The sequence below is a fragment of the Hypoxylon trugodes genome (assembly GCF_022578975.1).
Source record: "Hypoxylon trugodes strain CBS 135444 unplaced genomic scaffold F4822scaffold_13, whole genome shotgun sequence".
Taxonomy (NCBI): domain Eukaryota; kingdom Fungi; phylum Ascomycota; class Sordariomycetes; order Xylariales; family Hypoxylaceae; genus Hypoxylon; species Hypoxylon trugodes.
The window spans coordinates 239,055-263,979 of NW_026250028.1; the positions used below are offsets into that span (position 1 = coordinate 239,055).

General features: G+C 46.8%; 8 protein-coding genes across 8 annotated transcripts; 4 read left to right on the forward strand and 4 right to left on the reverse strand.

The window, feature by feature from the left end:
* The first annotated feature begins 2,182 nt into the window (after positions 1–2,182).
* On the forward strand, positions 2,183–3,998 carry F4822DRAFT_97373 (stomatin-like protein). Its single transcript, XM_051464251.1, has 2 exons — positions 2,183–3,012; positions 3,087–3,998. Exons 1-2 carry the CDS (start codon positions 2,616–2,618, stop codon positions 3,734–3,736), a joined length of 1,047 nt encoding a protein of 348 aa, XP_051308575.1. The 5' UTR covers positions 2,183–2,615; the 3' UTR covers positions 3,737–3,998.
* On the reverse strand, positions 3,893–6,468 carry F4822DRAFT_97328 (ATP-dependent rRNA helicase spb4). Its single transcript, XM_051464250.1, has 2 exons — positions 6,084–6,468; positions 3,893–6,027 (listed from the first exon to the last, which is right to left on the reverse strand). The coding sequence occupies exons 1-2, from the start codon at positions 6,258–6,260 to the stop codon at positions 4,261–4,263; spliced, it is 1,944 nt and encodes a 647-aa protein (XP_051308576.1). The 5' UTR covers positions 6,261–6,468; the 3' UTR covers positions 3,893–4,260.
* F4822DRAFT_422661 (amidohydrolase 2) lies at positions 6,313–8,108 on the reverse strand. The gene has a single exon (XM_051459907.1). It carries the CDS (start codon positions 7,670–7,672, stop codon positions 6,677–6,679), a length of 996 nt encoding a protein of 331 aa, XP_051308577.1. The 5' UTR covers positions 7,673–8,108; the 3' UTR covers positions 6,313–6,676.
* A 1,702-nt stretch (positions 8,109–9,810) lies between these two features.
* Positions 9,811–12,156, forward strand: F4822DRAFT_439190 (uncharacterized protein; the record flags this gene model as incomplete). Its single annotated transcript, XM_051462606.1, has 2 exons — positions 9,811–9,837; positions 10,624–12,156. The coding sequence occupies 2 exons, from the start codon at positions 9,811–9,813 to the stop codon at positions 12,154–12,156; spliced, it is 1,560 nt and encodes a 519-aa protein (XP_051308578.1).
* A 5,684-nt stretch (positions 12,157–17,840) lies between these two features.
* Positions 17,841–19,244, forward strand: F4822DRAFT_97548 (uncharacterized protein). Its single transcript, XM_051464253.1, has 3 exons — positions 17,841–18,429; positions 18,597–18,749; positions 19,052–19,244. Exons 1-3 carry the CDS (start codon positions 18,062–18,064, stop codon positions 19,131–19,133), a joined length of 603 nt encoding a protein of 200 aa, XP_051308579.1. The 5' UTR covers positions 17,841–18,061; the 3' UTR covers positions 19,134–19,244.
* Positions 19,245–20,142: 898 nt separating this feature from the next.
* Positions 20,143–21,585, reverse strand: F4822DRAFT_97572 (uncharacterized protein). The gene is made up of 2 exons (XM_051464254.1): positions 20,767–21,585; positions 20,143–20,651 (listed from the first exon to the last, which is right to left on the reverse strand). Exon 1 carries the CDS (start codon positions 21,475–21,477, stop codon positions 20,842–20,844), a length of 636 nt encoding a protein of 211 aa, XP_051308580.1. The 5' UTR covers positions 21,478–21,585; the 3' UTR covers positions 20,143–20,651; positions 20,767–20,841.
* A 444-nt stretch (positions 21,586–22,029) lies between these two features.
* F4822DRAFT_97588 (uncharacterized protein) lies at positions 22,030–23,420 on the forward strand. The gene is made up of 2 exons (XM_051464255.1): positions 22,030–22,143; positions 22,222–23,420. Exons 1-2 carry the CDS (start codon positions 22,136–22,138, stop codon positions 23,309–23,311), a joined length of 1,098 nt encoding a protein of 365 aa, XP_051308581.1. The 5' UTR covers positions 22,030–22,135; the 3' UTR covers positions 23,312–23,420.
* F4822DRAFT_97589 (uncharacterized protein) lies at positions 23,421–24,733 on the reverse strand. The gene has a single exon (XM_051464256.1). It carries the CDS (start codon positions 24,174–24,176, stop codon positions 23,529–23,531), a length of 648 nt encoding a protein of 215 aa, XP_051308582.1. The 5' UTR covers positions 24,177–24,733; the 3' UTR covers positions 23,421–23,528.
* Between the last annotated feature and the right edge of the window lie 192 nt (positions 24,734–24,925).

The window sequence follows — 24,925 nt, forward strand, 5'->3', positions numbered from 1 at the left end:
CCAATTGCTCCTCAATTTCTGCATGGTACTGCTTATATGGGTTACCAGCGGAATTAGTCTTGAGGAATTATTGCAAGCAAGGCGGTCGTTGGACCGTGTCAGAAAGGAACGAGTACTACCTTGAAAGCATTTCCCGAAATAAGATTACAAGGCTGATTCTTGAACGTTTTTCGAAAATATGCCTAACGTATGGATACCGAAGTAATCGAATGTTACCGGTGGATACAGGTCTCCTTCAAATCCATACCTAGTATCCACCAACGTAAATATTCCAATGATTACCATGTGCTACTGTAAAAAGTAGTTAAATTTCGGGCGTAACTGGGTCGTTAGCAAACCATTCCACGTATATTGCCCCTGCTGTGGCTGAGTGCTGTGAAGTACTAGAGTGCCCAGATAGTGACCAAGAGAGCTCGTCTTGGACCCGACAATTTGGAATATCAGAACCATGTCTCATGGAAATATCTACCTAGGTAGGTACGGCTGTTGAGATCCATGATTTCATCTTAGACTTGAATCAGCCCGCGCCGCGAAGCTAACATACATCCAAGGCAAGGGAAGTGCGGTGAAATATAAACCGCCCAGTAAAGGTCGCACGCAAGCGTTGTTGTGATTATGGTTTTCCTGTGATAGAATATCAGGGTTCCTTAGCGACCGAGAAATAAAATTAGAGTGACATAGTATTATTCTCAAGGCGCCACTTGCATCATGTGTCCCGATATTACCCGCGTCTTCGTCGTTAGATTACACTTTGGGATCTGTAAGCCCAGATGATAAATCCAGAGTAGCAAGTTTCGCTAATTGATTCTCAAAAAGACAATGCCTATAAACGTGTAAGACGACTACCTAGGGGGCAGGAAGGTAGGCAACTTGACCTAAAGTATTGAATGGTAACCCGCAGTGGCATAGCGTAAGCCGATTTTGTCTAAGTCTAAATTGTCCGCGGGATTGCCGCAATGTTTTAGTGGAGACACCATTCCGTCAAACAATGCCTCAAGCCTATGATACCGAGAACTCTTTAGTGTATACAATTATTGTATACAATAAGAGATCATCCCATGACAATCCGTTTAAGGCATCTTAAGACTGTTGCCACCCTTGACGTCACGCTAGAATAGGTAAAATTCTAGAAATGTTCGATGCATGACTTTGAACAAAGACCTAGATAAGGCTTGGCGACCCCTTATTATTGAAGAACATCGCGAACACTTGACCAATAGGGCCGATAAAACGATCGCTTTACTGGCCAGGATCCGAGATTGTCGTCATTACAATACACTACTCACTCGAGCGTCGTCTGGGAGGACGCTAAGATTTAGTGTTGATTATTAGAATGAATATCGCTCAAATATCTCTCGGAACTCCTTCCCGGATCGGATACTCGGAACTGTCTTCGAGATATGTTACCTAATCTAGTATCAGCCAATGTAAATAAGTGGTTTTTGTTTGTCATAGTGGTCGGGCGTGCCAGCTGGCGGGATTCCATCGTGGCAGTGCTGGGGTCATGACCACTACTCGCGTAGGCCAGACCGACAGTACTGGTTAAGTAATTGGCTCGGCGTTCTAGGCGAATGCAACATGAATGTCAGCCAATTAAGGTGAATCGAGTTGTTAAGATGGGCGCGGCGTATAGTGTTCGCGCACCCAGCAAAGAATCTGCATGTAGTCAGCAAATGCCAAATACTTTTCCAATACACTAAGCTTGGCGGAAAACAGTAGATGTGGGTACCACGACTTATACAACGCATTCCATCGATCTAGAGGATCAGGCATATTAACGGTCGTGTGCTAGGCGTACTGATGCTGCAGTAAGTACTGTCAAGTTTATCAAATTATTCGAATCCGGCATGCAGTAATTATTAGATCGCCCTAGAACTATCGTAGCACCGCCTCGGTAGATCTTACCATAGTAGGCTGCTGACTTGAAAAATTCATATTCTAGTTAGATACCTACATATGTAGGTAACTAAGAAACAATCGTATTCTCGTATCATCGTGGCTGAATGTGAATTTGATAAAAGAAAATTAGTTTCGCAGATCTTCAGCCCTTTCCTCTTTAAGTGTGAGAGAAGTATAAAATGGATTGGAACTCTCCTTCCGTCACTCGATTGACCTTTTAATTTACCCCGTGTTACTTCCCCAGCTTTCCCGCATGGATACACTAAACTTGCCCCTCCGAATTCATACGAGGTTACACTACAGCCGCTGAAAGCTAGCATTCGCAGCTCCGCAATACCACACCTGAGCACTAATTCTGCTAATCTGCAGCTACCCCAGCAACAAAACAGCTCAGCTCTACGCTCCGCACGTATTTTAATACGTCGCACCACGTTTAATAACGTGACATCATACGCCCTTCCCAAAGTTCTTCTCCAATCACAACAAACAAGACGAAACCTAATACATAACCTCAAACCATCTTGGTCTGATAGTCCCCGCCCGATTTCTAAATCTTAGTTTTATTTCTCCAATTCTCGACGTCACCCGCGATTGTATTTGATATTCGGGCGCCTTGATCGACAACCTTCCCTCGGGACTCCACTTCACCATTTACTTAGTAGTCGCTAAGACGTACAACAGACCGAAACAAACAAACAAACCAACAAATAAACAAAATGGCCGACCTTCAAAGGAACAAGGGCGTTGAGCAGCAGACTAATGGGAGTAGCTCTAGCCAAACCCAAATCGGTTTTCGTCCGCAGGCCAACATGACCGTCGAGCGTCCCAGGCAGGAGGATCTACAAGCAAGCTACGCGTCCATCGTAGGAACAGATGCGAACCCCAAGGGCTGGTACGGTAGCATGATCAATGCTCTTGGTTCCTGTATGGGTACTCTTGGAGCTGTCCCTTGCATGATATGCTGCCCGAACCCTTACAAGCAAGTCCACCAAGGCAATGTGGGACTGGTCACCAAGTTTGGAAAATTCTACAAGGCCGTCGACCCCGGTCTAGTCAAGATCAACCCTCTCAGCGAACGTCTTATACAGGTCGACGTGAAGATCCAGATTGTTGGTACGTATAAGCCTTCTCATGAAGGCCAGGTAACATAGTAGGTTCATTGCTAATGAAATATATGTAACGTATAGAGGTTCCACGTCAAGTTTGCATGACGAAGGACAACGTCACCGTTGAATTGACGTCCGTCATCTACTACCACATCACCTCGCCACACAAGGCCGCCTTCGGTATTGCCAATGTGCGACAAGCTCTCATCGAGCGTACCCAGACTACGCTACGTCACGTTGTCGGTGCGCGCGTCCTGCAAGATGTCATCGAACGCCGCGAGGAAATTGCGCAGAGCATCGGAGAAATAATTCTCGATGTAGCGAGCGGGTGGGGTGTGCAGGTGGAATCAATGCTTATCAAGGACATTGTCTTCAGCCAGGAACTCCAAGGATCACTGTCCATGGCCGCACAGAGCAAGCGTATTGGAGAAAGCAAGATCATTGCTGCCAAGGCCGAAGTCGAAAGCGCTAAATTGATGAGGCAAGCTGCCGATATCCTATCCTCCGCACCTGCTATGCAGATCCGATACCTTGAGGCGATGCAAGCCATGGCCAAGTCAGCGAACTCCAAGGTCATTTTCTTACCTGCGAGTAACTCGCAAATGACTGGTCTGGACAATACTATGATGCAAGCGGCTCGGCAATATGAAGCCGGCGAGTCGAGTGATCCTCACAGCAACAGCTCAGGCTTTGATCAAGCGGTGAATGCTCGTATCGTCGAGAACATCTAAGGGAGATATTTGCCCCTAATTTCGAAGCAGTTGCAATGAACAGAAACTATTGTATCGCTACTTGTATTTTTACGATTGGAATTTGATGAGGAACGTGGCCGTGATAAAGATTATTAGGGGGCCTACGCGGCCATGGACTAAACGCAACAAAAAATACCCCGAAAAACGAAAAACGAAATACATGTTTCGGATTGATTGAAGTTCGAGGAGGGACAAATGGAAATCGCAGGGTTAAGAGGAGGGCGTCTATTGATACCCCTATCGTTCGCTTCGAAGTCGTCGCGCTTCACTTTTCTGCTTCTTGTGTTTCTCTAGTCTCATACCCATGGAAACTTATTTTAGGGCTTAGTATAATGTTATTAGTAGCTTTCACATCGTGTTTAATGTGATTATGATGTTGAATTGATGAAAACTCGAGTTTATGCCAGAAATTGATCAACTGTCGATACAACACATTTCACGCTTACTCGCGAATTATTTTGAAACGGGTATCAAATCGCCTTTCATTCCTATATATTCAACCCCTAATCGAACCCTTCAAACTCATCACCACCACCCATAGCCGTAGCCCCTTCCTTCTGACCACCACCAGCATCATCATATTTCTCCCGATTTTTCCTCCTAACTTCCTCAAGCAGACGCTCGAGATCCATCTCCTTAGCTCTGTCTTCCTCGTTAAGTCCCTGCTTCCGCTCAACCTCACGCTTCCTCCTCTTCCTATCGCGCCGCGTGGCACGCTGTTCCTCCTTTTCGTGTTTTCCGCTCCAGGCCTCGGAATTTCGTTTTCGCTTGGCATCTCTCTCCTCCCTAGCTTCATGAGCTTTTCCGCTTTTATCGGCCTCCCGCGCTTCCGCTAACGCGACCAGCCGCTGCTTTTCGCGGTCTTTTTTGGCATATGCGTATGTATCCCAGTCTAATTCCACACTAAGGAATTTATCCCCTTTGAAGTTTTTCAATTCTGGCATTTTGGGGAGGCGTAGGAGACCCCATGCTTGCCCCAGATCGGTCCAGTCTAAATCCGCGACCCGGAAAATGGAACTTGCGGCATGCTTGCTGTAGCTGCGTACCCAGGAGACGAATGCGCGCTGTGCTTTGTCGTGTAACGCACGGTCTTTGCGGATTATATCGCGGATTTTTACTGTTATGGATTGCGCATTGTCGTCGGTGATGGAGATAGAGGGTTGTTCAAGGGGGGTAATTGGGGTTTTGCGGATTTCGAGAAAAGGGATGTAGTCTGCTTCGGCGGGCTGGAGGAACACAACGCTCAGGCCCCGTCGTCCGGCTCGCCCCGCGCGACCGCATCGATGCAGGAAGGACTTTGGGTCTGAAGGTGGGTCAATTTGAACCACAAGGTCGACTTGTGGGAAATCCAAACCCCGCGCCGCGACATCGGTAGTGAGAAGTATAGAAGGTTGTGCGGCATTGAGGAATTTAGCAAAGTTCTTTTCTCGCACTTTGGCATCATACTTGCCATGAAGCGATACTAAATCGAAGCCCTCTGGGAGTAGTGAGGGTAAAATATGTGAGAAGTAGTCGACGGCGGCACACGTCGATAAAAATACAATGCTTTTCTGCGGTCGGGGGTCAAGTTTGTCAAGAAGCTGAACAAGGCTTGGCCACTTATGACTGGCGGGAGTTGCGAGGTAGCTCATCTGCAGACTTGCTGGCGTTCTCCTTTCTTCTATGATACCCCCCGTCTTCAGACTCTTCACTTTCACCGCGACCTTGACAGGATTCCTTAAACCCACTCTGATAATCTCACCAACCGCCTCACTAACGCTGGCGCTAAAAAGCCCCGTCCTTCTTTGCTTCGGTAATCGCGAGAGGATTTTCTGTAGATCCGCTTTAAAACCTAGGTCGAGGAGTCGATCCGCCTCATCAAGGATCAGAACCTCAAAGGAGGATTGCGGGCAGTGCACATGTGGAGACGAGAGCAATTCGACTAGTCGGCCGGGCGTTGATATCAAGACGTTAGGCGATGCGCGGAGGAAGAAGCTAAGGTCTTGCGCGGGTGTAGTGGTGCTGCCTCCAGAGAGGAGCTGAGGGACAATTACGGGTGAAGTCGTCTCAGGTCGCTTTTCTTCGCCCGTAAGATGGGGTATTAGATCAGAGGATTCGGGGTGGAAAGCGATAAGTGAGGCCAAAGCGCCGTGGATCTGTCCCGCGAGTTCTTTCGTGGGCGCGACGATTATGGCGGCTACATGATGCCGTTTCGTGGGTTCGTCTTGTCGCAAAATTCTGTGGACTAGAGGGAGTAGGAATGAAAGGGTCTTTCCGCTACCTGTAACAGCCTATTATGCATTAGTAAGGCTGACTTGAAGCCATAAAGCAGGAATTGGCTGCCTACTTCTACAACCACATCTTTATTCCCCCCTCCAAAAAGAGGCCATACACTGGCTTGAACTGGGGTAGCCCGGGCAAAGCCCATACTCGCAACGGCGTCGAGAATCCATTCCGCAAGGGGTGGTGTTAAAGCATCCCAAGCTCTGGGATCTTTCTTCCCTACCTTATTCTCTGGCGCCATGATTCAATGTGTCGGCGCATTAAAAAGTGTCTAGAGCAAGTGGAATGAAACTATTTAGAAATTTCGAAGATTGTCAACCTTCAAAAAATAATTATCTTATCAAGCTTCTTATCTTATCTCTATTATATAATCAAACTCCACTTTGTGTAACATTCAAACAATAAGGTTCCGTACCATCCGCTTATAATCCTAGAAGTCTTCCCAGACTGCCAGAAAACCATCAATTGCTTAAAATGTCTTGGACTTCTTTCTTTCACATTATCATGACATCAATACCTAAATATCACCACCACTGTTTTTATCCCTAGCTTCGGCAAGTGTTGAAACCCCGAAGATCCCTATAACAATTTATAATCCTCCACTCAGCTCAGTCCCATTGATCCCGATCCCCAAGCCTCATTCGGAATATCTGAACTTCAGAACTTCTTGAGGTTAACATCCAGATTAAACAATTTCTTCGCATTCCCAAACGCGAAGCCTTCCAACTCCTCCCTTGATAAAGAGCTTTCCTTCGCAAGCTTCCGAATGAAATCGCGACCATCAATGCTCGGACTATATGGGGTGTCAATGCTGTAAAGAAGGTGGTCCTTTTTCGTCACCTTCAACAGCATCTCAAAGATCCTCACAGTGAATATGCCGCTTGTTGTTACCCATATATTCTGATTCCAGACGTCGTTGAAGTCGCCGCGATCGAGCTTAGAATCGTATTGCTTGAGGATAGCTAACCTATCGAGGAATAAAGGCAACAATTCGCCTCCGTGGCCAATTATTATCTTCAATTTGGGGAATCGTTGAAATAACCCAGCACACCAAAGTTTAGTGATGTGCAGGCCTACATCTTGGTGCCACCCCCAACCAGCCATCGCAATTCCCATCATAACGCCAGTGGAATAGTTTCCGCCGTACCTATTTTTCATTTCTTCCATCGGGGGTGGCCCTGGGTGGATGTAGATCGGGACATCAAGACGCTCAGCCGCTTCAAAAACGGGCCAAAAGCGCTCGTCATCGTAATGCGTCATGTCGTCCAAGTGGCTACTAATCATAGCACCAAGGAAACCCAACTTCTTAACTACCCGTTCCAATTCAGCAGCTGCTTTGTCCGGGAATGCCATCGGAAGAGTCGCAAAACCACCGAAACGATTAGGATTCTTCTTAATTGCCTCGGCCATCTGGTCATTTGCCTTGCTACATCCCTCCGGATTATCGTTTCCAACTCCCGGTGAGTGAGACATGATTTGGTAGGAGACGTGACCCTCGTCCATACTAGCGATCCGGCCAGTCGAGTGGTCTTTCAAAGCTTGTTGTGAACCTGGGAATTGTTCCTCGACATCATGAGAAGGGAGCGGAAAGCCTCCAAGGGCCGGAAACATAGCGTGCTCTTCGAGCGTGATAGCAAACGGAGGAACAGACATTTTGCTTGTGATAGATTTTCTAATCTGGTACCTAGAGTGAGTCCAGAGGAAGCAACCATAACACAAGTGCCAAAGACAAGTGCTTTATAGTTAGAGCTACCTTCTTTACTGCACACTACACACGGAGACCGAGACTTCCCGACACAGTCGTCACTATTTTCCACATCTCTATTTCCATATATTTTGACCCAATAGATACAGTCTATGGAATGTTGCTTTCGCCTAACAATTTTTACAACAATCCCGCGAATCCCGAACGCGAGTAGCTGGTTCGGGTCGGCCCATACCTCGCTTCCGATCTATTGCGTCACTAACTCGTGTCTATGTAGGTCATGCTTTTTTCAACCTGCTAACTATCACACCATTGGATAGGGGCAATCCTGATATGGATTTCGGGAAAGGGAAAAAAAAGAAAATGCAACCATATGCTTATCAGGTAAGCTTGTCGGTTGGATTATACAGGTGGCTAAGCGTAACCATCAACCTCCTGGCCCCCGTTTCTAGGTTTACTCCTCCAGCACCTGCAACTCATTGTCATTTCAATGCAGAGATTAACATATTTGAGGACTTAATACATCCACAGGGAGTTCGCGTCATTATCTAATTAGATTGTTTAGCATTCGATAATACGTTAGCGGTAAGGTCTACATTGTCTCTTCCCAGACTGATATCCTAGTCTAGGTGAAGTATCATGTACTTTGGCCCAACCCCTATTTCACAATGTCTTTTGGTTACATCAAGGGTTATGTAACTACAATCCACCGTGCCGTGAAGAATCATAGGGGGTAACTAAGGGGGTATTGTATTAATAAGTACCTATTCTGTTTCGATATCAGATACCGCCTGCTAATTGCCTTATCCTAGACCTGTTCATCAGATCTTGCAAGGGTCAAAATAATGCCAAAATTGCAATGAATAGCTTTAAAACCAGTACATATAGAACTCCGCCTGCATATGGGAAATTTCTAGAAATCTATCTGTTCAGCGCCTGAGGGAGATGTGTATGGTTACATAAGACGATTCCTGAAAGACGTTCATCAATAATATTAAACGGATATTCCGCAATGACAGTGAGTCAAGGGAGCCTTCCAGAAATCAGCTTGCGAGCGGCTTGTTGACATTGCTTGTAAGCTATAATACGACCATTAGCTGTGAGTGAAGGCTCAATGAGCCGCCGAAATCAAGTTTAAAGCGTCTGGAGTTACCTGCATGTCCCTCCCCGAGGCCTACGGCTTGCCAGATACCGCATCTCAAATACTTAAATAACATCATGGGGATTCATACGACGGAACTACGGTCGTCCTACTTCCCTGAGTGGTACGTGTGTGCGTGTTTTGGGGTGTCTACATGTACGGAACGCGCAGTTGAACCCCTTAACGCTGACGAGCCATCCACGCCCCCATTAAATGCACAGCAATAGGGACTTGGAATGGCAGAATGTACCGGTTCAATAAAGTTTAAATTTGGTAGCTTGGACCAGGAAAACAGGGAAAAAATTCCGGCTGTCCCCCGAGTAACCGGGCAAAGGTTCATATAGTAAAATAATAATTGAGATTTTCAAGCCGACCCAATTAGATGGACGTACCCTTGGTGACTTGATAGCTATGAACAAACTACCATGAGGCGGTCATATGCTTAGAGCGTTGATAATTGGCGTAATTTGACAGTACGACCGTCCAAAGCGAGTTTTTCGTAGGTCCCGGATTCGAGGATGGGGGTGAGCGAATCCAGTACCGAGCTTTTTTTGCAATTCTTTTTTACTCTTTCGTACTTTCCATTATTTCTATTATTCCCTACATCAATTAATTTGATTCTGCCTTTTTTTCTCTCCCCATCGTGAAGCTAATTTTGACGCCTATTTACATTTTCTTCTTCCACCATTCCACCTCCACCATAATGCCACGACACTCAGCCATAAAATATTGAATCCAGCGACTACGTTGCTGAAGCTATAAGCATGATAAAATTAAGTATCGGGATCAACTTATTTATACTCTTCAATTAACTAATATTTTGACAGGACATTGTCATGAATTTTCATAATCCCCTAACATCGTCTCCAATGACAATGACTGCCTTCTACATCCTATGAGATCAAGCTATCTGGTAACCCGCATTAACTCTGTACTCCTTACAAAATGAGATCTGTAGATGCCGGTAGCCTTGTATGTGCTCAGTCTAGTGATGCAGAAGCGGTAACACTAGACATGCGCATCATCGTGGGAATCTCTGGTGATGAGTATTCTAGGTTAGTTTAAGACACTAGAAATCTTAGGTTATATTTTATTCCATGCATATACAAAGCCTTGATTGTCATTTGATCTAAGGTTTTTGACAACTCTCTGCATGTTTGGATGAGGCTCAATGCATATCCATGTGATGATCACAACTACTAGTACACGTCTGTAAGCCTATTTCATCAACATTGCTTACAAAAATAATATTTGAATGATTAAGAACTTTATTAATTACCCCTTTCCATCAAATAGACTAAGAAATAATAGCTTTCTTCCTAATACATTTAGGTAGACGTCAAAGTTCGATATTGATGCTCAAGGTTGAAAAGGAGGTTGTACTTACGTAAGTCTTCTTTCGGATCGTTGTCGGCCGAGAAGCAAGGATATCTGCACAAAATAACGAGCACGGACCATATATGATTATTTAAGATTTATGCTTAGGCTAACAACGCCAAGCTTTTTTGTATGACGAGCTTCTGGATCCGTTGGTTCTTGCCTTGTTCGTCTGTTAGTCTGTTAGTGAAAAATTCAAATTTCTTACCATGTTCACAATCCATGGATTGTCACGCGAGCCTATCATTTAACATTTTACATTCCTACATAAATAAATGTACCTAAGAAAGTGAGCAGTGACGGTACACCGAACCGAGCTACGGCCCCATCACCGCCACATGCGAGCCTAGGAAGTCTTACCTGATACGATACCTTACCAAGATTACCTCCCAAAAACTACTATCTATCGGCACTGCGGATTATTCATGCGTGCGATACCCGCCCGAGTCCGGATTGCAAGGGCAGAGCCACGATCAGACTCCGAATCGAAGCAACGAGAAGAACCACAATGCGGCAGAGCGCATCTCTGCTGCATCACCATCGCCCTTCAATCTGGATTCGATAGCCCTTCTCACTTCGTTTTTCACTGGGTCGAACACGACTACCCGTGAATCTAGAAAAGATAGACAACTTCATTGTGCATTCTGGCCTTTGCGATTTTACGATCTGCGACAGTTATTTACGGGCACTGTTTCCTCTTCGCCTTTGCCTCTATTTCCTTATAATATGTCTGTTCGCGGCAAACCAATCATTCCCGCCCCTCCTCGTGTGATATCACCGAGCCCCACGCCCTCCGAAACCCAAGGCGATTCTCAGGATGCATACCTCGGTCCAGTCACGCGCTCGGCTGCTAGGCGTCAACAATCTAGCAACGTAATACCTCCACAACCCCTCCACGAGAGTATCGATGAAGATTCAGATCCGGAGCTCCGGAGGGCACGGACGAGATCACGAAGCCCCATAAAGACCCGCAAAGTTAGTGGCCTCACTTCCACTAAATCCGGCCGTGCTTCCAAACCAAAACCAAAAGACAATGAAGAAGTTAAGGTCAAGGAAGAGAAGGCTTCTAATGGACATTTGGCACTACCAGCACCTACATCGTATGGCTGGGATTGGCGCGATTTCAGTCGAAGTCCAAGTCCGCTCGGTCTGATACCCATACATCGACATTTCAAGATATTTATTCACAAGCATGAAGTTCCAAGGAAGGTATTACACGTATCGATAGGATTCCTTGTATACTGGCTCTATGTCAGTGGCACCCAAACTTCTGCAGTCACTCCCTTTCTAATGGGAGCTCTTATCCCTATTGCCACTACGGATTATCTGCGTCAGAAGAACGAGTCATTGAACCGATTCTATGTTAGATGTCTAGGCGCGTTGATGCGCGAATCCGAGTATAAAGGTTGGAACGGTGTCGTTTTTTACCTGCTTGGCGCTTGGATTGTCCTTTATTTCTTCCCGAAAGATGTGGCAGTAGTATCTGTAATGCTATTAAGCTGGTGTGACACCGCCGCGAGCACCTTCGGTCGATTATACGGAAGATATACGCCAAGAATCCGACGAGGCAAGTCCCTAGCTGGATCTCTAGCTGCTTTTCTTGTTGGAGTGGCTACAGCTGGATGGTTCTGGGGTTGGCTCGCACCAAGAACTGGTCCGTTCCCCGGGGATGAAGCACACCCTTTTATGTTCAAGGGTATATTGCGACTCCCAGCGTTTATTTCTAATGCGCTCGGTTATTCCGAGTCTGAAAGCGTTATTGGTGGGCCTGTTGCGCTTGGATTGTTAAGCCTATGGTCGGGCTTAACGGCGGCGGGTAGCGAGGTGATTGACCTCTTCGGTTGGGACGATAATCTTACAATTCCCGTGCTCAGTGGTATCGGGATCTGGGGGTTCCTCAAGATTTTCGGATAAGAAAAAGCCGGTTGGACGGTGTAGCATTTCTACAAGGCTCAGGCGTACGTAGGGCAATCGGCGTTACGAAGGATGGGGAGGGATTTGTACGCGAAGGCTTAAAGGTTAGCCTTAATAGACGGGTTATGACAAGGCATGGGAGCATCGGGTATGGCACAACTCACTCATCTCACATGATTTCAAGATTTCATTGATTCACCTAGAGATTTTCTTCCCCGCAGGAAAAAGAAAGAGAAACGAAGACTCGGGTACATCACATGGTCCCCGGTATACGTAGACACCTATAAATTTTCCCCAGATGCATTTCTTCAGCTACAACAAACCATCTTATGTCAGCTAATGAGGTGTGAAATATGGCTCAAACACCGGCCTTACTCTGCAGCTTTGCCATGGAACGTTAGCTCAGACGTTGGCCAGATCTGTAGTGACCGGGTTGCGGGATGTCGTGCATGTCTTGCCTAAGCTTAGTACAAGAAAAGGAGGAAAACAAGGGAGGAATCGTTACCATTACGTTACGCAGGCCCTATGCCGCGGCCCAGGCTTCTATTTACCTCCGACTTACACAGCATACAGCATGATTCTCCGACGAACCGTCGTCCAAGGCTAATTTATCAAGCGCGCTCGAAAGATCTGAGTGCCCTGCGAACATATTACAAATGACGCCTTAGACAGGTTGCGCGAAATTACCTGGCCTGTTCTTCCTGCATGATGAGAACGAGACCGAGCTGGCAAGAAAAAAATACAAGTACTAATTCACGGCCAGGAAAATCCGCCACTCTAAGACGCAATCGACCTTTAAGGGTACTGTCAAGGCATACTCGGCTCCGTCTTCCACCCTATGAGAAGATGCCCCATCATCATCGGCGCGCAAGTCCTGCTTAACTGCGCATACCCATCCAGCCAGGCCCTGTCAATTACCCTCCACGGACCAAACATCCAAGTATCCACTATCCACACAGCCTGTGCCGCCCCTGCACCTATCTAGCTTCCACTTTCTACCTTTTTCCATAGCCCTTTAGTCCACCTACAAATAGTCTTTTATTGCCTACTCTCTTATTCGTACCCCGATCGCTGATCGGTCCGTTGGATTTCATATCATGTAGGCCTTGGGGACCACGATGAGTTGTCTCTCGTGGGTGAGGTAGTATCTCCTCCCGGCCCTGCATATATACACCTGAACTTATGAGCTGCCAATGCGCCTCATGTCATTGTGCAACCAGCCAAAGTATTACTTTATTCCATACGCGCAATACATACGATGCCTTGTTAGGAGGCCTCTTCGGGTTAATTTTACTATTATTCAGTAATACCTATGCCATTCGTATCTCTTGCGGGGTGAGTACACTCTACGCGAATGCATAGAGGGCTCCAGTTCTCGGAGGACACCGCTAGAAAAGTCACTACCATTATACGGGCAAAACCTGTCTACCGGAGGCAACGGAGCTAAGTCGATTAAGTAGCTGCTAGCCTCATATCTTTTGGACCCAACCTCTTGGGATACACCCTGCGATATGGCCTGGTGGAGTTGGCATCCCGAAGGTATTCGCATGCCGTGAAAGTCACGCCTCTCCACACCTCCCTCTAACACAACTGCCATCGACGAATTGCATAGTAGATCATGTTCGTTAGGGCTCAAGTTAGTCCTTTCGCCCCTAGTCGATCCAGGATGAGCCTAGAAAACTTGCCCCTCTGCCCCGCCTTCTTTGCGATTGGGGAGTTGTTCAAATCTGGCCTCATGAAGCTCCGGGTTTAAAAAGTCTACGAATATATGAGAAGTTTCTCATACTATACCAATGCATACCAATGCACCAGCAATATGGACTAAACAAGGCCAATGGTGTTAATACAGCTTTAGATTTTCTTTAGGGTCCATAACATTCACCGAATGGCGTCCGTGTTCCTCAATATTCGTCTTACTGATGAAGTGTCTTCCTAGCCGTATCCTGGTATTACCTACATACCTACCTAGGTACCTATATACATCAATTATACAATATAGTTAGCTTCTATATGGTTTCCTTTTTCATCATTTCTCCCGCGCGCGGCTTCTGTCGCTTATCCATGTTGAGAAAAAAAGCCCCGAGGGAAGAAAGAAAGAAATCTGCAGCCAGGTATCTCAGTTTGTTTCGTCAGACATATCGATCAACGGAATCTAACCCGAACAGGTGAAATTGCTGTATTGCTGTTTTCTCACACATGAGGACATCTGGTGCCAGCGCATCATGCTTCATTGTACATGTACGTACATTCCGCCCCAGCTAGAACCACTTACATAGTACACCGGAGATTGCCCAAGTATCTTTGGTTCGCTTATACTGTGTTTGATTTTCTTAAATTCGGGAAATTTATAATGTCGAGCTGATAGAAACGATCTATTACACGAGCTCAAGCTTAATTCATTTTTAGAATATCCCACGGCCTACTTCCGAGACCAAGCGTTCTTGAAGAGGTCATCTATAGATACTTACACGTCTTATTGCCAACATGTACGCCAAGATTACTCTTGATAAACCAGGGTGGTGGGGCGGAACATCCAATTCTTTTTATTTTCTTCCCTCCTTCAATGGACGGAATGGAGGGGCAAGGCAGGGCAAGCGGAGTATTCCCCCTTTGTACCAAAGAGAAGACGACTTGGGTACGTAATTCCTTTTTTTTTTTTGTTTTTTTTTTTCTTCTTTCGTCTCTTTCCCTTTCCCATCATTGCATATTCCCCTTACCCTTTCGAGATTCCCCCATGATGGAAATTCCTTAATTTCTGACCAATAAGAAAATTGCATTTTCTATTTCACAAGGGATTTTGTGAAAAATGATTAAATAACCACGCGGGAGATTCCCGATACAGAAAGATAGGGTCGCTTCAGACCGTATTTCATGCATACCGGTCCTGACATTTGGGAAATGGGGACGTACTCATACGGTTAAGTCGTCCCCGAATATACCAATAAAAATGAAGAAAAATAAAATAAAACGAAATAAGACGTAAAGAGTAAAGGACGGGATTAAAATAAAAATAAATAATATTCCCAAATGACGCTCTACTTCGGCCTTTGCTGGCTGGCTCTTGAAGGGGGGAACTCGAATTTGACAACACATCATCACACAAAATGCCCGATCTTGCTGCACTTCTGCCTGACTGGCCAGTAACAAGCAACGTTGACATTATTCGAGCGTTTGTTTCTGACAGCACCACGCCTCCCTTCCTTTTATTCCATTACCCTTTTCCCTCTTCAGTCCTTCCCACTTCAGCGTCATTGACCAACGAGCCGTCAGCTCGAAGCTGCAACTTAGGAGTTGCAGATGCAATCCAATTCCCACATTACTACCCCCCAAACGGGGGCCCCATATAGCCCAAGCCCGCTTCTTCCCATGAACCATGGATGGGCTCTTTGGATGAAATCCGTCGCTGCTTTTGCGGAGCTGTTTCTGCTCGACTGGCTGACTTTTCTATCAGGTACTACTTGTTAGCGTCAGCGCGCTTGTTCGTCAATATATCCGTCCGATGTTCTAAATAGGCTTAGAGAGGGTACACCCGGCTGGGCGCAAGTGTCAACCGGTAGGGCGGTCTACGATATAGCATTGACACTATTTTATATAAATGGAAGGAAAAACGTCAAAGTTTCATGGTCCAGGGTCCCAACGGCCAACCGGACTTTATATCCACGCCCCCTTCTCGACAATACGATAGCACAGACGCTTGTAACTTCTCACATCCAATCCAGATGTTTAACATACGCGCACGCCCCTCCTTCTAGCGTCTAGTCTAGGAGTCCATCTCGGTAGAGCCCTGACGTCTCGATTTCCTCTAAAAAGGCACATGCCATCGTCAGGATTCTAGAAGAGCCATCCTTTATTATACATATTATACGTACTTACTAGGCTCTTGGCTCTTCTCAAGAGCGATTATCCCCCTCTTCCATGACTATAGAATGTTTGATATGATACTTAGACGTAAGACTTTTTTCAGGCTCGGCTTTCTCTATTTCTCTATCTCTCGTCATCCATTCTCGCGGGTTTTCCCTTGTTAGACCCAGAAGTCGGCCTGCTTAACCTCCCGCTTCTTATGTCAACCATGATACCCTTATTCATACTTTCGTCCCATCCCCATAACCCGCAAGGAGCCGGTTGGCCCTCATTCCTTGTTCTGTCACCCACTTCCCCGAATTTTTTTTTTATCAGTCTCCTTTTCTGACTTCACCCCATGTTACCCGGGGCTTATATATGTGTGCGTACATCCGCTCTTCTCACACTAACCACCCTCTTCATATACACGTACGTATATACATCTGTATATGTATATATCAGACATGCCACACTGTTTGTATTTCCCGAACTTCCAGCCTGCCTCCTTGTTCCACTCTACCTGCAGCAGGTGGCGTGTATCCTAGATCCTCCTGCATCTGGATACTACCACTCCCCCCTTACCTTACTACCCATCCAGCATGTCTTCCTCCCACGCCGTCGTGCTTCTCCCCCCACCACGTCCACGTTCCTGAGCGGAAGTGATATTCGTCTCTTTTCGGCATATGGCTTAATAGAACGAAAATTTGAACCAGAGATCGTTCCCTCGTGAAAAGGAGCTTATACCGGAAGGGAAGACCGAGGCAGACAGAAGGCGTAATCGTGTCGATTTGGAAACCAATCCGGGCATACACATGTGTTCGCCTCTTCTCTTTTCTGCTCTAACCAAGTACCCAGCATATGCACACGCCCCCGTGGAGATCTATCATATCTGCCCACGCACACACACGCATACAGTTATACCACACACACAACATGAAGATGGCCAGACTACCTCATCATGCCTGCGTGTTCGTTTCTTATGTTTTTATTACCCATTATTTGCATTTTATTTCTCGTTTCCTTCCTACATTTCCCCGTTCCACATTCTATGACTGGCTTGTTCACCTAGAATGTCGGGGTCCCCGTGGACATACCTAGGTTAGGTACATATATACATACATAGCTCCCCACACTGGTAAGCTAAGGTAATGTACATAGACTTAGTTGCGTCTGATATACACATGTATCGTACATACATACACATACACATACATGTAGGTAAGAAAAATCCAGGGCCCGGCAAAAAAGGGGAACACAGGAACCAGACCCAAGTATTCGTCTTGTCTATCATGAGTTCGTCCCATACCAATGGTCGGTCCTACTTTACATATTCTATTCCCTACCTACCTACCTATTACACCGTTAGTCTTAACATGTAAGTACCTTTCTAGTCTATCTGCCTATTTGTCTATATTCTATCCATCTATATGCCAGTCTACCGTTTAGGGACTCGAGCTAAAGGCCCTTGCCTCCTTGCCTCTTATTTTCCCGTTCCATGTTCCCATGTCCCATGTCCATGTTCCATGGCCCCCTTGTCCCCCGTGTTCTTCCTCCTCGGCCAACAACAAGTTTTCATATTAGAGCGGGGTTACTCAAGAGGAAAAAAAAACGCGTCTTCCTAGGTAGATCGAACGAATAGAGTCTTCGGGACTTATCCCATCCTATACCCCTAACGGACGGGACTAGAGATGGCCCGTCCTCAGGACTTGCTTGCTTGCCTGCTTGCTCATCAGATCGAGGGGAAAAGGTAAGGACTGAAAAAGTATAAAAGGAGGTTCTCTTGACGGGTTGAGCTCGTCTTCTTCTTCTTCCTCTTTTCTTTCTTTCAAACAAGTCTTCAACTCCTCAAGATCATCTCGATACTATCTGTCTAGAAGTTGTCTTTGCTTCCACCTTCTCCTGACTTTGCCTTGTCAAGATTCCTTTCTACTCTTGACTTATACCCAGACATACCAACACATACACCTACACAAAGACAAAGGACTTAGAAGTCTCACACATCCTATCTTGCAAACTTATTGCATTGAGCCACCCCGTCTATCACATCACATACCCATACACCACAATGGCATCCTACAGTACACAATACTACAGTACACCCACCTCCGCGGTCCCCATCCCGACCAAGGCGGACCAATACCAACAATACTACCAAAGCGGCGGCGCGGGGAGCACCTACTCCGCCTCGCCCTCAGAAGACGACCAACGCGAGCGTGATGCTTCCGTCACTTCTGGCGTTCCCTCCTACGGCAACAGCAGCAACAGCAACGGCGCCAGCTACGCCACCAGCTATGCTAGCGGCGACTACTGCGACGGCAGCCAAAGCGGTGCATCCGTTAACGGCGTAGATTTCAACGATTACATGCAAAACCGCTTTGATGAGTCCTTCGACCCGATCCCATTAGATCGGAGTTTGGCTCGTCAGGCACAAACGTAAGTTCTCACAATCTTCATTTTCATGGCCCAATCCAGTACCTTGCTTTTCGCTCCTCGAATTTCCCGTTCGTACAGAAAACGGGAAAGCGAGAAAGCGAATAAGCGAGCGAACACGAAAAACCAAATGACAAGCAATTGAAAAAGTGACTTACACCAATATTTAGTTCCGGCCAACTGAACAACAAGCACCGCGAACTTCTAGAAATGCAAGCGGCAGCACAAGCACGTCTCGCTAAGTCGCGCGCCCGCTTCCAACAGGGCTTGAACGACGCGAGAGAAGTACACGCGGATCTAGAGTGGACATCTAAGAAAGTCTCGTAAGTATTACCAAAATTTCGCTTCCTTACAATTTTGCGCAGTGCGCAGCATAGAAATGAACAAGCAAAAATACACAAATTTGAATTATAAAAAAATGAACAATTCCTCGTGGAGAAAATAATTCGGAGAAATTTGAAATCGTTAAATTTCGCCGCATTGCGCAAGCAAAAGCGAAATCTCGCGAAATCGTCAACCTACAAACACAATTTTTCGCGGAGCGAAAAGAATTCACATTTTAACCCACCATTTTCTGAATCACCCGCGGAAAAGTTGCAATTTAACTAACAAATCCGTCTTACAGCGCAATGAAGAAGAAGGCCGAAAAGAAGCACTCCAAGGAATACGAAAAGGCGCGCGAGCGATACCCATCGCCCGACTACTAAAGGGCGTATTTGCCAATCGCTTCGCCGCCCCCTTTTTCCAATGTGAGCCGCAAAAAAAAAAAAATTGAGCCGCATCACGGGGGGACGAAACGAGTTACGTGCGTTACAAGCGCAACGTCAATCTCGGCTCTTTTACCAAAGAGCCTCAAAAACGAGGAAACGGAAGAGAAAAGCAAAAAAAGTTACTTGCTACCACCATCTTTTCTTTCTACACATGTCGTTTATTTTAACTTTTTAGCGGCCGATCGCTCGTTGCAACTGGAGCCCCCTTTTGCCCTTGGGTGTGAACGGGGGTCCGGGGTAGTTGGGTAGGTTTGCAGGAACCACGCGAGATCTGGCCGAAGAACTGCGAGATCTGCTCGTGGTTCCCCAGTTTCTGCCCGGTTCTGCGATCTACCACTTTTGTATGCACACTCCCCCTCCATCTTCGCGGGGAGGAGACGATCTGAGTTTGTTTTTTCACCGGTCTGGTTTTTTATTTGTGGTTCCCAAAAATATGCACATACCCCTGACGTTTTTCATGTAAGTTGGAAGGTGGGAGATACACAAAAAACCCGCATAAGGAGGATGTGGACGCTGGTTTGACAGATTTGGGCGGCAGAGCGGCAAAAAGATTTTAGACGCCAATCTTGCATCGCCGCTTTACGGCCGGGCAAGTGTGATACGTAGCAGATGGTGTGTGGGCAGTGAAACGGATCCCGCTTCTAGTTCCTGCATCTTCTACTGCGTGCTCCCCACACAACGCACGCGCTGACGCACAGCGAGCGGCTCGGCTAGCTTATTAGCTTGACAGGGCCGTTTCACGAGGTAACGAGCTATGATTGGATGATATCGGATGACCTGGGAGCCAGCATGGGCTAAAAGTACACCATCTTTTTATTTCTAGTAGGTTTTGGACGTGCGTGAGCGATGGGATGACGCGCGTCTGACCGGTGAACTAGTTCCCGGGGTTCGTCCAGCTGCAGGTAGGGGCGACAGGGAGCAAGGGGCTTGGAGTCAAAGAGCAACGGTCGATCGAGTTTCTTAGGGACACACTCGGGGGCGTAAGAATGAGGATGTACTCCTAGATAGAGCACGTACTCCTCCTCCGTAACCTAGCGCTGGGAGGACACTTATCCATTTTGGGATATGGGTATTGCCCTTTTTGTAATAAGTCTGGCGGCGGCATGAACGGTGGCTGCCCTGTTTTGGGCCAAGAGTTTCCTTAGAGGGTTTTATTGGGCCGGCGTTGTACTTCTTCTCGACAGAGTAATACAAGAGATTCCCCGTTCAGTGACTTGACCCAGTATCTCGCATGTGTGTACGTGTGTCTTAGACACGGTGTACCATAATCGTATGTACCTCTCTAGACCAATGAAGGCTAGAGGGGTACAGCCATTCTTCGATCTGTCGTATGGGACGGCGAGTCATAGATCAAGGCAGGGCCCATCATGTATCTCCATCCATCCTGTCACGTGACGCGGTGATGCCTAAGGGGTATCGGGCAACCTGAATGTAACTTTCATATATCTGATAAAGCTGGTTGGATATTGATAAGTAGAAGGAATAGAAGTCATGATAGGTACCTAAGTATATCATGACTCCCATCTCTAAGACCGGGTAAATGACATCGATGAATTAAACCAGCACTCACCCGAAGCATATCGTGTCAACGACGGTTGACAAAGGACGACGGATGGACGACTTGATCGAAAATGACAAGACGAATTCATCTCTTTGCTTCCTCCCACGACATCCAACTTCCTCTGGGTTCCAAGCCCTTTGACTGCTCGAGCCGATCCCATGGGTTAACATTCGAGCTCGGGTCGTAATAGTCCTCCCACCACTTATCTCCTGACCCATGCCCATGACTTCGATGTACTTGGTTACCAGTATGACCACCTCGACTACGAGATCCATCGCCGGTGCCGAACATGGGAAAAGTACGAATTGAAGGCTCCCCAAGTATAGTATCGATCTTAGATTGGATATCATCATTCGGATCGTCCGTAGCGACCGTGGGTGGGCGCGACGTATCCAAGTACTGCGGTTCTGGATCATCTGCGTTTTTGGGACTGCTGCGTGATACGTTATTGGAAAAGTCGGTTTCATCTTCATCATCCCCGAGATCGACCTCGTCTGGATTACGGGTTCTCACACCCAAAGGCGTCGCGTTCGAACCTGAAGACACCTCTTGGACGGCACCATTGTGATGAAGAGGAATGGTGGAGGTTGAAGTTGAGGCCACTACAGCGTCGGCGCGGGGATTGAATTTGCGCCGCTTATTGGAATTATGTTGGGCACCAAAGCTCGAAAAGCCCATAGCTTGTGCCATAGCAGCGGCAGTGTCTTCCGAATCTTCCATGACGAACTATCAAGGATTTCCTTTTGGAGCTAGAGCTATCCTTGATATCCTTGACGTTTCTGAGTTAGATAGGAAATGGTGAAGATGGGTATGAAGATGAGAAAGAGAATGCCCGAAATTGCAGTGGCAAATATTCATAGGGTCGTTAGCAGAGTTATATAGGCTCAATGCTCACTTTAAAAGCAAGCGGTATGAGAATTACTCGTGTCTTCAGATATGGATTGTTCGAAATACCCGAAGCCAAGTGACAGCGATGAAGAAGACGTGGACAAGTTAGATATGAAGTCGGGAAGGAAAGCACCGAAAGAAGTAGGTAGATTAAATTTAGGGCCGATGGAACGTAAGAAGCAATCCCTGCAGCCTTATTTGCGGGAAGGAACCCTTGAACCCTTTGTCTTTCTAAAACGAGTTAATCAGATGGAACATAAGTCTATGATGACTCATCATGACAGCATTTTAGGTTAGATCTAGTCTAGTACGATTAGGTTATGTACAGTTTTAGTTTATTTACCATACTGTGTACTCCCTCCAATCTGACATCCCGCTGTGGTTATGTAATTCAATACTATTCATTCTCTAGATCACTCTCTTCCTACATCTAATTATCTCCCCCTAACAGTATGCAATAATCAAATTGGTTTCTTGCCCTATCTCCAGCATGCCTTTGTAAGTCGCCAGCAATTTACCTACAATTAACCCTTAAACCAAAGTCTATACCACCTATACTCACAACTAGACTCGCAGACACCTACTGGGCAAGAAATCATGGAACGTCTACAACCCTAAGAATATCGAGCGCGTGAAGCATGATGAAGAAGCAGCCAAAGCACGCGAAGAAGCAGAAGAACAACGCCAACAAGAAGTCGATGCCGAGCGACGTCTAGCGATTCTCCGTGGCGAAGTGCCCCCACCCTTACCTCCTCCCTCACCCAGTGCCGACGACGAAACCCCTAGCCGAAAGCGAGATCGCGATGAAGATCCGGCGACTTCCGGTTGGGGTAAAAAGCGCCGGAAACGTAAGCGCGCAGGCGAAGATGACACGGACTTCGAATTACGACTTGCGCGTGACCGAGCTGGAGCTACCCGAACAACCAGCGATGCGCTTGTGAAAAGCCGGAGTGATGCCCCACTTACAGACCACACGGGTCACATCGACCTATTCCCCGATGAACGGTCGCACCCGCCGAAAAACGAAAAGACGGAGTCGGAGGCTGCAAAGAAGAAGCGGGAAAATGAAGATCAATACACTATGCGCTTCTCAAATGCAGCAGGCAAAGATGGTTTGACTGATGCATGGTATACCAAGGGCGGTGACATGAAGGATGTCATAGACCGAAGTCTGGATGCACCTAGCAAAGACGTATGGGGCAATGAGGACCCGCGGCGTAAGGAAAGAGAGGTTGCGCGCGTCGTTGCGAATGATCCTCTGGCTATGATGAAGAGAGGCGCCGCGAAAGTCCGAGAAGTTGAAAAGGAAAGACGGCAGCTCAACGAAGAAAGGGGGCGGGAGCTAAAACAGCTCCGCAAAGAGGAAAAGAAACGGGAGAGGCGGCGTAGGCGAGAGGGGAGAGAAGATTATGACGACTTAGAGGGGTTCACTTTAGATGGTGCTACTTCAAGTCAACCCCCGACCCGCTCCAAAGATAAAGACGATTCTCATCGGCATCGGCATCGCAAATCTCGAGATGAAAGCAGCCGCTCACGGCGCCACTCCGAGCATAGGCGTGATCACAAGTATGATGAACGTCATAACTCCGAGTCGGACGGCAAAGACCGAGAAAGGAACTTGTCAAAACACGATCGCAGGCGGGAAGGGAGAGCAGATAACTATTAGTATTGTATTGTTTAAAGACCCGGCGTTTTCCGAATATTAGATACCCCTTTAGTTAGTAAAAGCATCAATAGCACCAGCGCATCCGCTCCCATAACTATGATCGTATGGATTTCATAGCATTACTTGTCCTGTGTTTCTAGGGGTATCATTAAAAGCATCCAAACCTCTGATTCGTTGCTTCCGGACTTCCAACATGACTAATTGTTCGAAATTTTCATCACTGCTTCCACGGCAAGCTGATCGCAACCTCTTGTATATGCTTCTCAACCAATTCCACTACTTTCGGGGCATCTTTCAATTCCTTCAACGCCTTAATAATTTCATCGGCCGTCTCCTTACTCAACCCCTCTTTCAAGTCGCTATATATATCAACCCCCTCCTGCGTAAACAGCGTCGGCGCAAACCATGTTACGGCCCAGCGCTCAGTCTTCCCCCCCTCCGCTTCGTTTCCCTCCCCATCACCCGTCGTAGGTAATGGCCGTTCACCCCATCCAAGAACTTCCCAATGACTGCTCGCGATCGCGAGCAAACCTTTCCCGCGCCAGTTCCAGGCGGCGGGTATACTCTTATCCGGCTTCTCAATACCTTCAACGCTTTTGACGCCACCCTTGCCATTGGACTTTTCATACTCGACTAAGTTATCGTTGGTAGCGGACGAGGGGTCTTTATACGGCTTATAGGTTATGCGCACGTTCTGTGCCGAGCGCCACATTGAGAGCGTGGAATGTGTTACGGTCCATGTGCGCCGGAGCCAGGGGAGTGGGGGCGCGGAGAATGGAGTTTCGGTGGGTGGTTCGGACGGATTGGAGAGGTACTTAGAGGGCGCGCGGAGGGTGATGGTGGTCGGAGGTTGGAGTTCGGACATTGTGATGGGTAGTAGATGTTACGTGTGATGCTGTCTAAATGCGGTTGTATGTTTCTAAATCAAGCAAGCGTGGAATTTTTCGGAGTTCGGTTCAGATGAGGTTGCTTTGTTGAGAGCAACCGTTGAAGTTGACTGAAACAGGGGTGTTTAACGAACTGTAAGACGTTGAGCAGGATAATCGGACCGAGTAATAGGTAGACTACGTAGGTATTAGTGAAGGAATGGGAGAATCATGTATAATATTATCACGAAGTAAACGGTTCGGAGAAAATAATGGACTGTAGGGAAGTTATAGAATGCTATCGGGTTGAGGTGAAGGCGCACGATGCTGTCATGTCCATGCGTCCAAGCTCGGGAAGCTCCTTATCCGGTTTTCGTCACATAGTCAGGGGCGAGTTCACTTTACTTCCATAAAAACCGCATATGGAGAAATGGTAGAAGGCAGAAAAGGGACGCAAATTTCGAATATGATTACATGTTATTCCACTAATTAGAATGTAGCTACCTACAATTCAAGTGATGTAGCTTTACAAGGAATTATGAAGCTTCAATGCTACATGAAAGTGCATGAAATGTAAAAACCTGTTACGTAATGTAGTAAATCAGTCGCTTTTGATGGAGCTTCATCTTATCGCCACGTGATGCCAGGTTCTTATGAATTATGTTGGACAACTATTTGTGAAAATAATGAAAATAAACCCAAGACCTCGAGGATATCATCATAATAATTGAAAGTCAAATCTCCCTTA

Bases quoted from the DNA above. Each gene is read 5' to 3' on its own strand.
- F4822DRAFT_97589 (XM_051464256.1), bottom strand. From the start codon at position 24,176: ATGTCCGAACTCCAACCTCCGACCACCATCACCCTCCGCGCGCCCTCT.
- F4822DRAFT_97328 (XM_051464250.1), bottom strand. From the start codon at position 6,260: ATGGCGCCAGAGAATAAGGTAGGGAAGAAAGATCCCAGAGCTTGGGAT. The intron at 6,028-6,083 runs GTAGGCAGCCAA...AATGCATAATAG, and splicing joins ATAAAGATGTGGTTGTAGAA to GCTGTTACAGGTAGCGGAAA.
- F4822DRAFT_97373 (XM_051464251.1), top strand. From the start codon at position 2,616: ATGGCCGACCTTCAAAGGAACAAGGGCGTTGAGCAGCAGACTAATGGG. The intron at 3,013-3,086 runs GTACGTATAAGC...TGTAACGTATAG, and splicing joins CGTGAAGATCCAGATTGTTG to AGGTTCCACGTCAAGTTTGC.
- F4822DRAFT_422661 (XM_051459907.1), bottom strand. From the start codon at position 7,672: ATGTCTGTTCCTCCGTTTGCTATCACGCTCGAAGAGCACGCTATGTTT.
- F4822DRAFT_97548 (XM_051464253.1), top strand. From the start codon at position 18,062: ATGGCATCCTACAGTACACAATACTACAGTACACCCACCTCCGCGGTC. The intron at 18,430-18,596 runs GTAAGTTCTCAC...ACCAATATTTAG, and splicing joins TTGGCTCGTCAGGCACAAAC to TTCCGGCCAACTGAACAACA. The intron at 18,750-19,051 runs GTAAGTATTACC...TCCGTCTTACAG, and splicing joins TGGACATCTAAGAAAGTCTC to CGCAATGAAGAAGAAGGCCG.
- F4822DRAFT_97572 (XM_051464254.1), bottom strand. From the start codon at position 21,477: ATGGAAGATTCGGAAGACACTGCCGCTGCTATGGCACAAGCTATGGGC.